The 13,494-nt window shown below is 39.5% G+C and overlaps 1 protein-coding gene across 3 annotated transcripts in view; it reads right to left on the reverse strand.

Annotated features, from left to right (window-relative positions):
* LOC133632582 (selenocysteine insertion sequence-binding protein 2-like) overlaps window positions 1-13,494 on the reverse strand; it is a 61,734-nt gene that overhangs the window by 35,673 nt on the left and 12,567 nt on the right. For all 3 annotated transcript variants that reach the window (XR_009821687.1, XM_062025071.1, XM_062025070.1), the window contains exons 7-17: window positions 12,971-13,071; window positions 10,312-10,446; window positions 8,806-8,877; window positions 5,897-5,965; window positions 5,314-5,434; window positions 5,083-5,249; window positions 4,870-4,999; window positions 4,605-4,782; window positions 3,334-3,554; window positions 448-602; window positions 197-374 (exon numbers count right to left, since the gene is read on the reverse strand). Coding sequence is in view for 2 of the 3 variants with exons in the window: in XM_062025071.1 (XP_061881055.1) it covers window positions 197-374; window positions 448-602; window positions 3,334-3,554; window positions 4,605-4,782; window positions 4,870-4,999; window positions 5,083-5,249; window positions 5,314-5,434; window positions 5,897-5,965; window positions 8,806-8,877; window positions 10,312-10,446; window positions 12,971-13,071 (1,527 nt within the window). In the remaining variant the exon portion in view is untranslated. The remainder of the gene's footprint in view (window positions 1-196; window positions 375-447; window positions 603-3,333; window positions 3,555-4,604; window positions 4,783-4,869; window positions 5,000-5,082; window positions 5,250-5,313; window positions 5,435-5,896; window positions 5,966-8,805; window positions 8,878-10,311; window positions 10,447-12,970; window positions 13,072-13,494) is intronic.

Consider the following 13,494-nt stretch of genomic DNA (forward strand, 5'->3'; position numbering starts at 1 on the left):
AAATGCAGATACTGCCACTTTGTGAAGTTAATGAATAATAACTACACCAGGAGGTTGCCTACAGCCACAGCTGTGAATGCAACTGTTTTTTTAACAAGCAGTAATTATACTCTGTTGTTACTGCATTACAACACACACCGACACACAAAAAGAGACTGCAGTTGATGCAGTTAATCGGAAATTCATCAGAACTTACTGTATCCCGGCTCCTCTGATTCCGGCTCCGACTGCTCCGCCTCGCTCAGCTTGGTTGTGCCCTGCTCCTCAAGGTCGGAGTCCTGATCGCCATGACCGTGCTGCTCCACACTCGACAGCATGGCCTCGTATGCCCGCCTGGCTTCGGACGACAACTCTATCATCTTATGGTAGTAATCCTGTCAGACAGAAGCCATCTCCATCAAACAAACGGTAGTATGAGTTTCCTGCTACTGTGAGCGTTACACCAACCTGTGCGCCGTCATAGTTGAAGACGCCCACCAGACTGACGGGCACCATCTTGTTGACGCAGCGCCCTAATGCTTTGCGGGAGAGGGCAAAGATGAAGGGAACCTCTTGGTCCCGACAAGTGTCGATGATGTTGTGAAGAGCCTCATCCAGACCTCCTGGAATGGTCAATCATGCATGGAAAAGAAGAGACAGGTATTCATTTAACAATATGTTTATCATTGTGGTTGTTGTTGAAGTGCACCATATCGGATGACACTTCAGGACACCCTGATATACATGTTAAGGGTCGCCCTCTGCTGGCAAACTGGAAGAAGACATCCAGAAAGACTAACGCGGAGGTGTCAAAACTTTCATTGAAGGGCCATGTCGCAGGTATAGCTGCCCTATTAGGGCCAATTGTAACAATGAATATGTATGAATTGTAATGTATAATGCCCTCATGGTATTAGTGCACAATTGCCTATGTACTGGATTTTATTTTTTTCACGTACAATCCGATGGATAATTTGTTTTGAAATTAGCAGATATTTAAGTATCTATTTTAACGAAAACATTTTGGGAAATATGTTAAAACAATGTTTTTTTCATGATCAGATAATATTACAGTTAAAAATACTAAACTGAACCAGTATCTCTGGTTCACTCTCCCATTCACTCATCAGCATTCGCTTTTACAAAAAATCCAATCGTAAAAACCTAATTTAGGATTTGGGTTCAGTTTAAGCGCTATTTTGGCTTGCAGATTATTTCTAGTCTTGCACCCACCACTGCTGCTAACCATAGTGCCTTTTTAAGATTTTTAAGTCTGAGGAGCAACAACATTAAAGATTTATACGTTGACTACACTTTTGCCTTTTTCCAGCAACTTTGTGATACATTTTCACTCTCTAATGAGCTTTTTTTTTTTTAGGTATGTACAGATCCACAGTTTTGTTCATAGTACTTTCCCTAGGTTTCCAAATTTGCCGACTGACACAGTTTTAGGTGTTTCTGACACGGTTTCCAACGTTAAAAGGATCAATTACACGTATTTATAACCACATTTTTATTTAACGTCCTGAGTCTCTAAATTCAGTTATGTCACTTTAGGAGGAGGATTTAGGAGCAACCCTATCTGAAGATAGCTGGACGTAGATTTTAAGTAGATTTCATAGGTCTTCTATTTTCAGCCTCATCCAATGCAAGCTAATACACTACCGTTCAAAAGTTTGGGGTCACCCAAACAATTTTGTGGAATAGCCTTCATTTCTAAGAATAGACCGTCGAGTTTCAGATGAAAGTTCTCTTTTTCTGGCCATTTTGAGCGTTTAATTGACCCCACAAATGTGATGCTCCAGAAACTCAATCTGCTCAAAGGAAGGTCAGTTTTGTAGCTTCTGTAACGAGCTAAACTGTTTTCAGATGTGTGAACATGATTGCACAAGGGTTTTCTAATCATCAATTAGCCTTCTGAGCCAATGAGCAAACACATTGTACCATTAGAACACTGGAGTGATAGTTGCTGGAAATGGGCCTCTATACACCTATGTAGATATTGCACCAAAAACCAGACATTTGCAGCTACAATAGTCATTTCCCACATTAGCAATGTATAGAGTGCATTTTTTTTTAAAGTTAAGCCTAGTTGAAAGTTATCTTCATTGAAAAGTACAGTGATTTTCCTTCAAAAATAAGGACATTTCAATGTGACCCCAAACTTTTGAACGGTAGTGTACATCATACTTATTATACAGAGGTTCGACCGGCTAAGATGTACGACGGAATATCTGAATCCTGTGATCGGTGTTAACAGTCTGCAGCTGCCCATCCCTGAATAGCTATTGGACGGACATTTTTAAGACTTTTTCTGTGGTCACTGGCAAAAGGATTGACCCGAATCCACTATTCGTATCCCTTAACAAATATAAAAGGAATTTTGTAGCATAAACTACTTTGTTGGCTAAAAGACTCCTTATGGTATTAGAAGGCAACATTGCCTCCTTGTGACACCTGTTGGATTGAAGATGTTCTTTTTTTTTTTCTCAAACTGGAAAAAACAGGCTGACAGTGAATGGTTGTTCTGCAAAGTTTCAAGAACTTTGAGGCGCTTTTCTGAAATATGTAGGAGAGACTGATCTACAAATTAACCCCAATTAAAACACAATTTAAATGTGGGTTGTTGATGAGCCTTTTGTATGCTTGTTGGTTGTTGTATCTCTCTTGGGACATTCAGGAATGCAGATGTCTGTGCTTTTTTTTAAAGATTAAAGTACCAATGATTGTCACACACACACTAGATGTGGTGAAATTTGTCCTCTGCATTTGACCCATCCCCTTGGGGAGCAGTGGGCAGCAGCGGCGCCGCGCCCGGGAATCATTTTGGTGATTTAACCCCCAACTCCAACCCTTTGTTGCTGAGTGCCAAGCAGGGAGGTTATGGGTCCCATTTTTATAGTCTTTGGGATATGTTGATATCTGTGTTTTTTTTCTTAATGTATTTATTATTATTATTATTATTATTGGTTTTTTTTGTTGTTTTTGTCTACTTTTTGCGGGTGGGGCAATAGTAGCATCTGATGTGCTTGACTGTTCCTGTCAATTATGTGGCTAAAAACCAAATAAACAAATGTTTAAATAAATGTCATGCAATTACATACAGTAGATGCAATTATTCTGTCAAAATTGAAAGAACAAGTAAGTTTAGTAAGAAAGACGAAGTGCTTTTACGCACAATATTTTCAGGCTTTTGCAGGCCATATAAAATAATGAGGTGGGTCAGATCTGCCCCCTGGGCCTTGAGTTTGACTAATGGGTGCAACTAAATCATCTAAAAAAGACCAAACATCTACAAGATCATGTAGGACTAAGAAACTGAGAACAAGAAAGCACAGAGAAGGACAGCAGTACCTTTAGCCTGGACACGCTCACAGTTGGGGGAGATGATGACACACTTGACTTTCCTAAGCTTGAGGTGCTTCTGCACCTCTCGGAGGCCCATGACGAGGCGCCTCTTCATGCGGGCCTTCATGGGGTCCTTCTGGTAGAGGCGGTCCTGGAAGCGAACCAGCTCCCTCAGCAGCGACGTCACGCACTGGTCAACGTCTTTGCTCAGCATCTGGCTGCAGTACCTGATGCAAACCGTCTCAGTCAAAACATAAGGAAAAAACTAGAGATGTCCGATAATGGCTTTTTTGCCGATATCCGATATTCCGATATTGTCCAACTCTTAATTACCGATTCTGATATCAACCGATACCGATATATACAGTCGTAGAATTAACACATTATTATGCCTAATTTTGTTGTGATGCCCCGCTGGATGCATTAAACAATGTAACTTTACCATGAATTGATTTACGTGGACCCCGACTTAAACAGGTTGAAAAACTTATTTGGGTGTTACCATTTAGTGGTCAATTGTACGGAATATGTACTGTACTGTGCAATCTACTAATACAAGTTTCAATCAATCAATCAAAAACAAGGTTTTCCAAAATAAGAGAACAACTTCAACTCCAGTTATGGAAAAAAGTGCCAACATGACACTGCCATATTTATTATTAAAGTCACAAAGTGCTTTTTTTTTTTTTTAATATGCCTCAAAACAGCAGCATGGAATTTGGGACATGCTCTCCCTGAGATAATCCTAATACCCACTACAACTATAGGAAATACTATACTTTGACTTTCACAAAGTGCATTATTTTTAATTTGTTTTAAACATGCCTCAAAACAACAGCTACAAAAACAATGAAGGCACACAGCTTCAGTCCAGAGTATGCTAGAGCATACTTGCCAACCTTGAGACCTCCGAATTCAGTGTAAAAGTTGTTTATACGGCCACCCTTAGTGTGACCTGTATGGCTGTTGATTAAGTATGCATTGCATTCACTTATGTGTGTGTAAAAGCCGCATATATTATGTGACTGGCCGGCTCGCTGTTTGTTTAGAGAAAAAGCGGACGTGACGACAGGTTGTAGAGGACGCTAAAGGCAGTGCCTTTAAAGCACGCCCCCAATAATGTTGTCCGGGTGGAAATCGGGAGAATGGTTTCCCCAGGAGTCTCCAGGGAAAATCGGGAGGTTGAAACCGATACCGATAATTTCCGATATTACATTTTAAAGCATTTATCGGCCGATATTATTGGACATCTCTAGAAAAAACACATCTGGACTCACTCTCTGAACTTCCTGCTGTGGATTTTGGGTCTATCAGGCGTTGGAAGGGGAGTGCTCTGGATGCTCTGCTCCTCGTCAGCCTCCACTTGGTTTGTCTCTGCAGCCTCCTCGCTCTCGGTTTCATTTGTGCTTACTTGGAGCTCATCATTACCTTCCAAAACAGAAGCCAAGTCCTCCTCTAATAAAAAACAAACATTTCGAAGATTACGTGGAATTTTGACTGGAAAGGCCATCCTTAGATCAGATTTCTCACACTCGCTCTAACCTTTCAGACTTGTGTCGCACTGTTCCTCCTCTGCAATGTCCTGCATGACCGTGGACTCATTTTCAGGCAGTAGACCGCTCTCTTCCAGTAAACGTCTCTGCTTCCTCTCCTCTCTTTCTTTGAGGATGACCTGAAGATGAAGACGCAGAAATGAGCAACAATATCGATATTTTTTTTTTAACTATCTTGAGATATTCCCAGATCTGGAAGAACCTTCTTAAGAGCAGTAGGTTTCTTGGCTCTGGGCACCTCCCTCTGCTTGCCTTTCTTCACTAAGGGGCTGGTGGAGTCCAGGGGGTTGTGGGCTATTTTGTCCTGCTCCCAGGGTGCCTTCTTGGGGGGCGCTGCTTGCTTGTGGCTGACAGAAAGTCCTCCACCCACTAGAGGGGAGCATTTACACTCACTGTGAGAGCCTGCACTTGTGAACTGGATTGTGGCTCGCACCTGAGATGACGTTCTGCTTGGCCTTCTGAGATTTTTGCTTGTTTTGCAGGACGGACAGCATGTTGCCGATGTCCAGCTGCACCGGAGCTTTGCTCTTCTTCCCAGAGGTCTTCTCAGCTCTCTGGATATAAAAGGGTAAAAAAAAGATGTCCAGTAGCCCCCGAAAGTGAATTCATTCCTCACATTTTAACTGCAGTGTATCTTCTCAACGGACAATAATATAGAACGTCAACTTGTTTGCACTTTCGAGTAATCAGTATACAGCTTGCATAGCAGGATAGATTTACTCGACACTGGAAATGAATCAACACAGACATTGTCTAAATAGCGGGCAACACAAGAGAGAAGCAATATAATGGGAGCGTCACGGTCTAAGCTACACGAGTGCTGCCAGCACTGGAGGGTGCTGTGCTTCATTGAAAGGATACAATAGTTTCAACTTTAACAGTATCCCTTGTTTAACCCTAACCCAGTTTTTTCTAATGAAAGGATATCAACACACTTCCAAAAATACAAGATGGTTGCTGTTTGGGTTTTCTACCATCTTTATACAATTTCGGAGAAGGTACAGTTAAACCCAAACCTGTCCTTTCTTTGCTGCCTCTGTGGCCTGTGTTTTGGCAAAAGGGGATGTTTCGTTTTGCTGGTCCTCCTTAAATAAAACAAAAAAAGCACAGTCAGAGTACATTATTTCTCAAATTATAACATTTATAATTTAGTAGAGGTGCTAAATTTTTCCACTGAAGACCACACGCAGACCACGAGGGGCAACTTTAATACATTTTGTACATTAAACATGCAAAAAACAATGTAAATACATCAGTATATACTAAACTAATTGGAAAAAGGTGAAAAATCAAATAGTTGTCTAACAAGGGATGTGTACAGACTTCCGTGCCAAATCCGGTACCTAGGATACAGTACCTAGGTTGCGCGAGACGTCACGTTCGCACTTGGCGATCACTACAGCAGCACTGAGGGCGGACTCAGCCAAACTACCTCTAGGTAACGTTACGATTTTCAATGTCAACAAAGAAATTGACTCGAGAAACGCTCCAACGTAAGTTAAATAAGGCTCCACTTTTCAAAAAATGTGCTGGCTCGATGCTAATATACAGTACATTGGCTTTGCTATTGACATGCTCCTAATTAGCATTAGCGATTTTACATGGCGATTGTTAACACCCACAAATGTGTTACAGAAAACTACCACTAAGATGCCTGTTACAATTAAACAGCTGGCGCGTAATAAAATACAATACTTACAGTGTTAACACTTTTTACGGCGCAACAAAAGACTAGATTTAGCAAAGACTGAACTGACTAGACAACACACCATGAACTAAACACTACTGCCATCTAAGTCCTTGGACTTGCAACTGTAATTGCAACTATTGTCATATTTGAAAATGAGACTCGGTAAAAGTTTTAAAAAAGCAGGATATAACAAACAAACAGCAGTAATCCTAATCAGCTCATTTCTAAATGTTGCAATAAAAGATATTTTATTACCAAAAACTATAAATTTTTATCCACACACAAACAAAAGTCCCAAAAATTGGTAGCATCGCGTATCCTCCCAGTATTGGTTCAAATGTGAACAGTACCCATCCCTATATCTAACATACCTCAATAATAATGAATTAATTAAAGTTATTTAACATGTCGAGGGCCAATAAAAAACTAGCTTTCCAACATACGTTAATAATATTGAATTAAAATAAAGGTTGCAGAACATGTCGAGGGCCAATAAAAAAATAGCTTTCAAACATACTTCAATAATAATGAATTAATACAATTTGTAGAACATGTTGAGGGCCAGTAAAAACTAGCTTTCTAACATATCTTAATAATAATGAATAAATAAAAAGTTGTAGAACATGTCGAGGTCAAATAAAAAAATAGCTTTCTAACATACCTCAATAATAATTAATTAATACAATTTGTAGAACATGCCGAGGGCCAATAAGAAAATAGCTTTCTAACATACCATAATAATAATTAATTAATACAATTTGTAGAACATGTTGAGGGCCAGTAAAAACTAGCATTCTAACATACCTCAATAAGAATGAATAATGCTAGGTTCACACCAACGGCGCTTTGACGGCGCTTTAAAGCGGCATGCAAAGCGGCATGCAAAGCGGCATGCAAAGCGGCATGCAAAGCGGCATGCAAAGCGGCATGCAAAGCGGCATGCAAAGCGGCGTTATAGCGTAACAAAGCCTGATTAAAGCGTGAGGGTCCTAATGGATCGCGGGAAAGCTTGCAGTGAAGCAAGTTCGCCAAATTTTTTTAAACGGTTTTAAAAAATTCTGCGCTCTGTCAAGAATGGAATAAAGCGCAGAGAGCGTATGAAAGCGTGAAAAAGAGTGACAAAGCTCAGCAAAACTTGACTAAAAGCGTAGGAAAGCTTAACAGATCTTGGTTCAAAGCGTGGACCCCTACAAATAGGAAGTGACTGTGATATTGACTAGTGACATTGAAACTTTTATGTAAAACCAACACAGGATTACAAATCCATTCTCTTTTGCATCATTGCCTTTTTTATATGATTAATCATTGTTTCTGTACTTCTGTTAGAGTTTGCTGTTTGATGTTGCAGTTTGACATTACTGTCTATAATTTTTCTGCATGAAAATGTGAATAATAAAGAGAATATGTTACGTTTTATAAAAGAAATGCCTTTTATTATTTTCAACTAGCATAAGAAATGAAAGATAGATATTTATTAAGATGACAAAAATAAAAGAAATGAAGATATAAAACATAATATAACGAAATAAAGAGAAATTGAAAAAATAAATGAATATAAAAAATGTGTGGATAATTGCCTTTTATTATTTTCAACTAGCATAACAAATGAATGATAGATATTTATTAAGATGACAAAAATAAAAGAAATGAAGATATAAAACATAATATAACGGAAAAAAAAGAGAAATTGAAAAAATAAATGAATATAAAAAATGTGTGGAAAACAGTATACTGAGTTTTTGACATTTTTTTCTTATTTTTGTTGTAACAATGCACAACAGAGCTTGATAATCGTGTCAGAGCCTGATTTAAAGCGTCAGGATCGCATCAAAGCGTAATAAAGTTCAATAAAGCGTAATAAAACACATCAAAGCGTGATTTAAAGCGTAACAAAGCGGGATCAAAGCGTGAGGAACGGTAACAAAGCGGCAACTAATTCGTATCAGAGCGTATCAAAGCATAACATTACTTCAGAGATCGGGATATTCGTGGAAAAATTGACAAAAATGACGGCGCTTTGCTCGCCGCTTTAAAGCGCGGCAAGCGCCGTTGGTGTGAACCAGGCATAAATAAAAAGTTGTAGAACATGTTGAAGGCCAATAAAAAAAAAACTAGCTTTCTAACATATCTTAATAATTATGTATTAATAAAAAGTTATAGAACATGTCGAGGGCCAATAAAAAACTAGCTGTGGGCCGCACTTTGAACACCCCCTGGTTTAGTATATCACCTTACAGTGTTTTTGATGGATGCCACTTTATCAGTCCAAGTCCGACCTGGACACAAACCTGGAAACTCCTCTTCATCCTGGAAAAGAGGAAAAAACAAGTCAAAATTTTGGCACCCTGAGGTTTATATTATACATTTGAAATTTGGGGTGCAACGGTACGCGGTACTTTATTGAACCGTTTGATCCACCCTTTACTGGACAATTAGCCCTTTTTCTGGTTTTGCAGATGTGACGTGAATGGTATTTATGTAGCGCTTTTTCTTTCTAGGGACTCGAAGCGTTTTACATTGTGAAACCATTATCTACAGTTTTAGGCTACGTTTAAACCAGTGTGGGTGGCACTCGGAGCAGTAGCAACTAGGATGGCAGAAGCTGAAACTCGCATCTGGAAACCTCGAGTTGCTGGCACAACCCCATTTACCATCTACACCACACCGCAGTACATGTTGCACTCTGTGTATGTGCGTGTTCAATAGGGAACGGATTCATATGGCCCCATACCTTTACCATGAAATGATTAACGTGGACCCCGACTTAAACAAGTTGAAAAACTTATTGGGGTGTTACCATTTAGTGGTCAATTGTACGGAATATGTACTGTACTGTGCAATCTACTAATAAAAGTTTCAATCAATCAATCAAACCTGGGTGGATCACGCATGAACGGAAGGTGGGGAGGGTTAATCATTTTGCAATGCAGTCTGCTGAAAATGATGAAAAGCGCCTCTCTAGATAGCAATTGACGCTGTGGTAAAAAATTGGAATTTCCACAAAACACATTTTAAAAATATTCAACACTACCGCTGTCTAAAGTGGATAGTACACGTGTCATGTGTCAGGTAAACCACAACTAATGTGGGCCATATGAATCCCCTTCCTACTGTATATACATTAAAGTGAAAGACAGGAAGACCAGCTAGCCTGAATGTTGAGTAATGAAACGACAAAAGAATAAATGCTTCGTACACTTCAGCAAAGAGGAGGAAATGAGCAAATATATTGATAAGTCAGGAGAGTGAATAGTATCCACACAGTGTGACAACGCTGTAAGACATAGATACGAATCAAGTAGATGACACACACCTCTTTGAGCTCCACGCTTACAAGACAGAAGATGTAGGGGGAAAGCGTCTACTAGGCATTCATAGTATAAGAAGGCACAAAGACAAAACAAGCATTTCTGCTCCACATGTAGACACTCTGCTTAGCAGGCTGCTACAGTGCTCACTTCTCTTTTACATCTCGTTATTATGGATTGTAATGGAATCGTGCGGCGCCCAAAGATGCCCACCATCGATGTACTTCTTTTTTTGAGGTTGAACGTATTTAGTGAAAAATTATCTGCCAGAAGTTGGCAGTTATTTATGATCGATTTGAAAAATCATTTAAGTTCAAAAGATAAGTTTAATGCCTTGGTATTTTGTTCCCTTCCTGTACCGAGGTACTTACGTACTGAAACATGAGAATGTTGTACAGTTGCACCACAAGTCGGCATTTAGGGACGCATTTACCTCAAACCTGGGAGGCTCCTGTGGAACTGGTAAACCTTCCGGCTCAGCTTCTGTGTCTTTTGATTTCTTCTTCTTTTTCTTTCGCTTTTTCTTCCCCGACATTCCCTCCTCTTGCTGTGTGCACGTGTCCTCCGTCTGACGACATATCAAGCAGACCAGACTTAAACATATGTTCCCGTAGGGAAACAAAAAAGACTCATAATAATAATAATAATAAGTTCATGACAGACACCATTACTGCAAAAGGCTGCCCTTGCACAGCAAACGTGGCATCTGTAAAGCTGATGTTTACGGTGAAGGCCAGAGAGGAAGTGTTGCTGTATGCAGCATTACAGGTGTGTCGAGTAGCCAAAATTGTAGTTAAGTAAGAGTAATGTTACTTTACAGTAATATGACTCAATTAAAAGTAAAAAGTAGTCATCCGAATAATAAATTAAGTATTCAGTGAACAAAATGCTAAAGTACTAAGCAAGTGGCAAATAACTTCTTATTTATTTAGTAGCTATTTTGTACTGGTACTTGCACTACAACTGGCATAAGTGGGTGCCTGTGCGAGAAAGACTACTACAGCATGTACAGTACTACAAAATAAACACTTTTTATAGTTAATTATAATCATTATAACAGGGCTAATGTTAGCATATGCGTAGCTAAAACATAAAAAAAACAACTGCAACTTTCATGCAACGTGGGTTTTTTTTCGAGTTGGAAGTGAAATTCTTGTAGGCAGAAATGTGAACAATTCCACTGGAAGTGAAATTCTTGTAGGCAGAAATGTGAACATTTCCACTGACACAGATGACAGCACGTGATATAAATGTTCTTTTTCCTATTTTGTATGTAAACATTGAAGAGTTTTGCTTCCTCGTCTGACGTCAGGTCACTTTTTATAGTGTGTAGTTGGAGTGCGGTCATGTGACTGCCAGGCTCCTTTGATTGGTGAAATGGAGTGCTTACGGTGAAAGTCATGTGACTCAAGTCTGTCTCACGAGTCAAACTATTCATCTTTGCAGTAATCAATAGGTTGTCTACAGTAAAGGCCAACATTTGGACACACCTAATTCAATGTGTGTTCTTTATTTTCATGACTATTTACATTGTAGATTGTCACTGAAAGCTTCAAAACTATGAATGAACACATGTGGAGTTATGTACTTAACAAAAAAAAGGTGAAATAACTGAAAACATGTTTTATATTCTAGTTTCTTAAAAATAGTCACCCTTTGCTTTGATTACTTTATTGCACACTCTTGGCATTCTTTTGATGAGCTTCAAGAGGTAGTCACCTGAAATGGTTTTCACTTCACAGGTGTGCTTGAAGCTCATTGAGAGAATGCCAAGAGTGCGCAATGCAGTAATCAGAGCAAAGGGTGGCTATTTTAAAGAAACCATAATATCAATCAATCAATCAATGTTTACTTATATAGCCCTAAATCACGAGTGTCTCAAAGGGCTGCACAAGCCACAACGACATCCTCACAATATAAAACATTTTTTCAGTTATTTCACCTTTTTTGTTAAGTACATAACTCCACGTGTTCATTCATAGTGACAAACTACCGTATTTTCTGCACTATAAGGCGCACCTAAAAACCTCCAATTTCCTCAAAAGCTAACAGTGCGCCTTATAATCCGGTGCGCCTTGTATATGGACCAATATTGAGCCGCAACAGGTCTCGCAACTACGGTAACTACGCCAACTTCATTTTCCCCCTTCTACGGCTGCTTACCGTAGAAGAAGAAGCACTTCTTCTATGGGGGAAAATGAAGTCGGCGGTTGCACCGTAGTTGCGAGACCTAAACTTTATGTAAAGACCCAAAAATGGCTCCTATTAAGAGACACGCTTACGACGCAGAGTTTAAACTCAAGGCGATCAGTCACGCAGTAGAACATGAGAATAGAGCAGCAGCGAGAGAATTTTAAATTAACGAATCAATGGTGCGGAAGTGGAGGAAGCAACATGATGACCTGCGCCAAGTAAAGAAGACTAAACAGAGTTTCCGAGGGAACAAAGCAAGATGGCTACAGTTGGAGGACAAACTCCAACAGTGGGTTGTTGAACAGAGAGCAGCAAGTAGAAGTGTCAGTAAAATCACTATTTGTTTTGTTGACATTCCCTTTAGCGCAGCTCCATCTAATGGATGCATAACGTAACCCCAGCCTCTACTGTAGCGTCTATTCTATGCGCCTTTTAATGTGGTGCGCCTTATATGTGAACAACGTTTTAAAATAGGCCATTCATTGAAGGTGCGCCTTATAATCCGGTGCGCCTTATGTGCGGAAAATACGGTACAATGTAAATAGTCATGAAAATAAAGACAACGCATTGAATGAGAAGGTGTGTCCAAATTTTGGCCTGTACAGTATATATAAATGTAGCTGAATTAAACTCAATGTAACAGAGTAAAAGTACAGTTTATTCTTCACAAAAATACTCATGTAAAAGTAAAAAGCATGCTACGTTAAAAATACTCTGACAAGTAAATGTAGTAAATGTAGCGCGTGACTACACACCTCTGTGCAGTCGAGATAAAAATATAACATAATAGCAACAAAATCTAAAGGCCTTCCCTCCTAATAAATGTCAAGTACTCTATGTGGTTGAGTAAATAAACACCTTTGATCGCCAATTGAGGAAAGAGTATTAATTACACTAACCGGAACTTGGCTGCTGCTGACTGCCTTTTCTTCAAAGATTTTTTTCGGCGGCTGAGAGGCAACGTTAGCCCATGACGTCACTCCGGGTTGACCCGCTGGACCTATACACACACACAAACACACTTTTGGAAAATAAATTTGAAGGAGGGATGTCCAAACTTAACACGGAGGGCTACATACAGAAAAAATTCAAGGATGCACATTTGTGCTGGGCTATCTGAACCAAACATCAACATCCTAGCTTTGTGGTATACAGTAGGTCAGTGTTTTTCAACCTTTTTTGAGCCAGGGCACATTTTTTGCATTGAAAAAATGCGGAGGCACACCACCAGCAGAAATCATTAAAAAAACAAAACTCAGTTCACAGTAAAAAGTCGTTGTCGCAATTGTTGGATATGACTTTAAAGCATAACCAAGCATGCATCACTATAGCTCTTGTCTCAAAGTAGGTGTACTGTCACCACCTGTCACATCACCCTGTGACTTATTTGGAGTTTTTTGCCGTTTTCCTGTGTGTAGTGTTT

Source organism: Entelurus aequoreus, linkage group LG17 (assembly GCF_033978785.1).
Source record: "Entelurus aequoreus isolate RoL-2023_Sb linkage group LG17, RoL_Eaeq_v1.1, whole genome shotgun sequence".
Lineage (NCBI taxonomy): Eukaryota > Metazoa > Chordata > Actinopteri > Syngnathiformes > Syngnathidae > Entelurus > Entelurus aequoreus.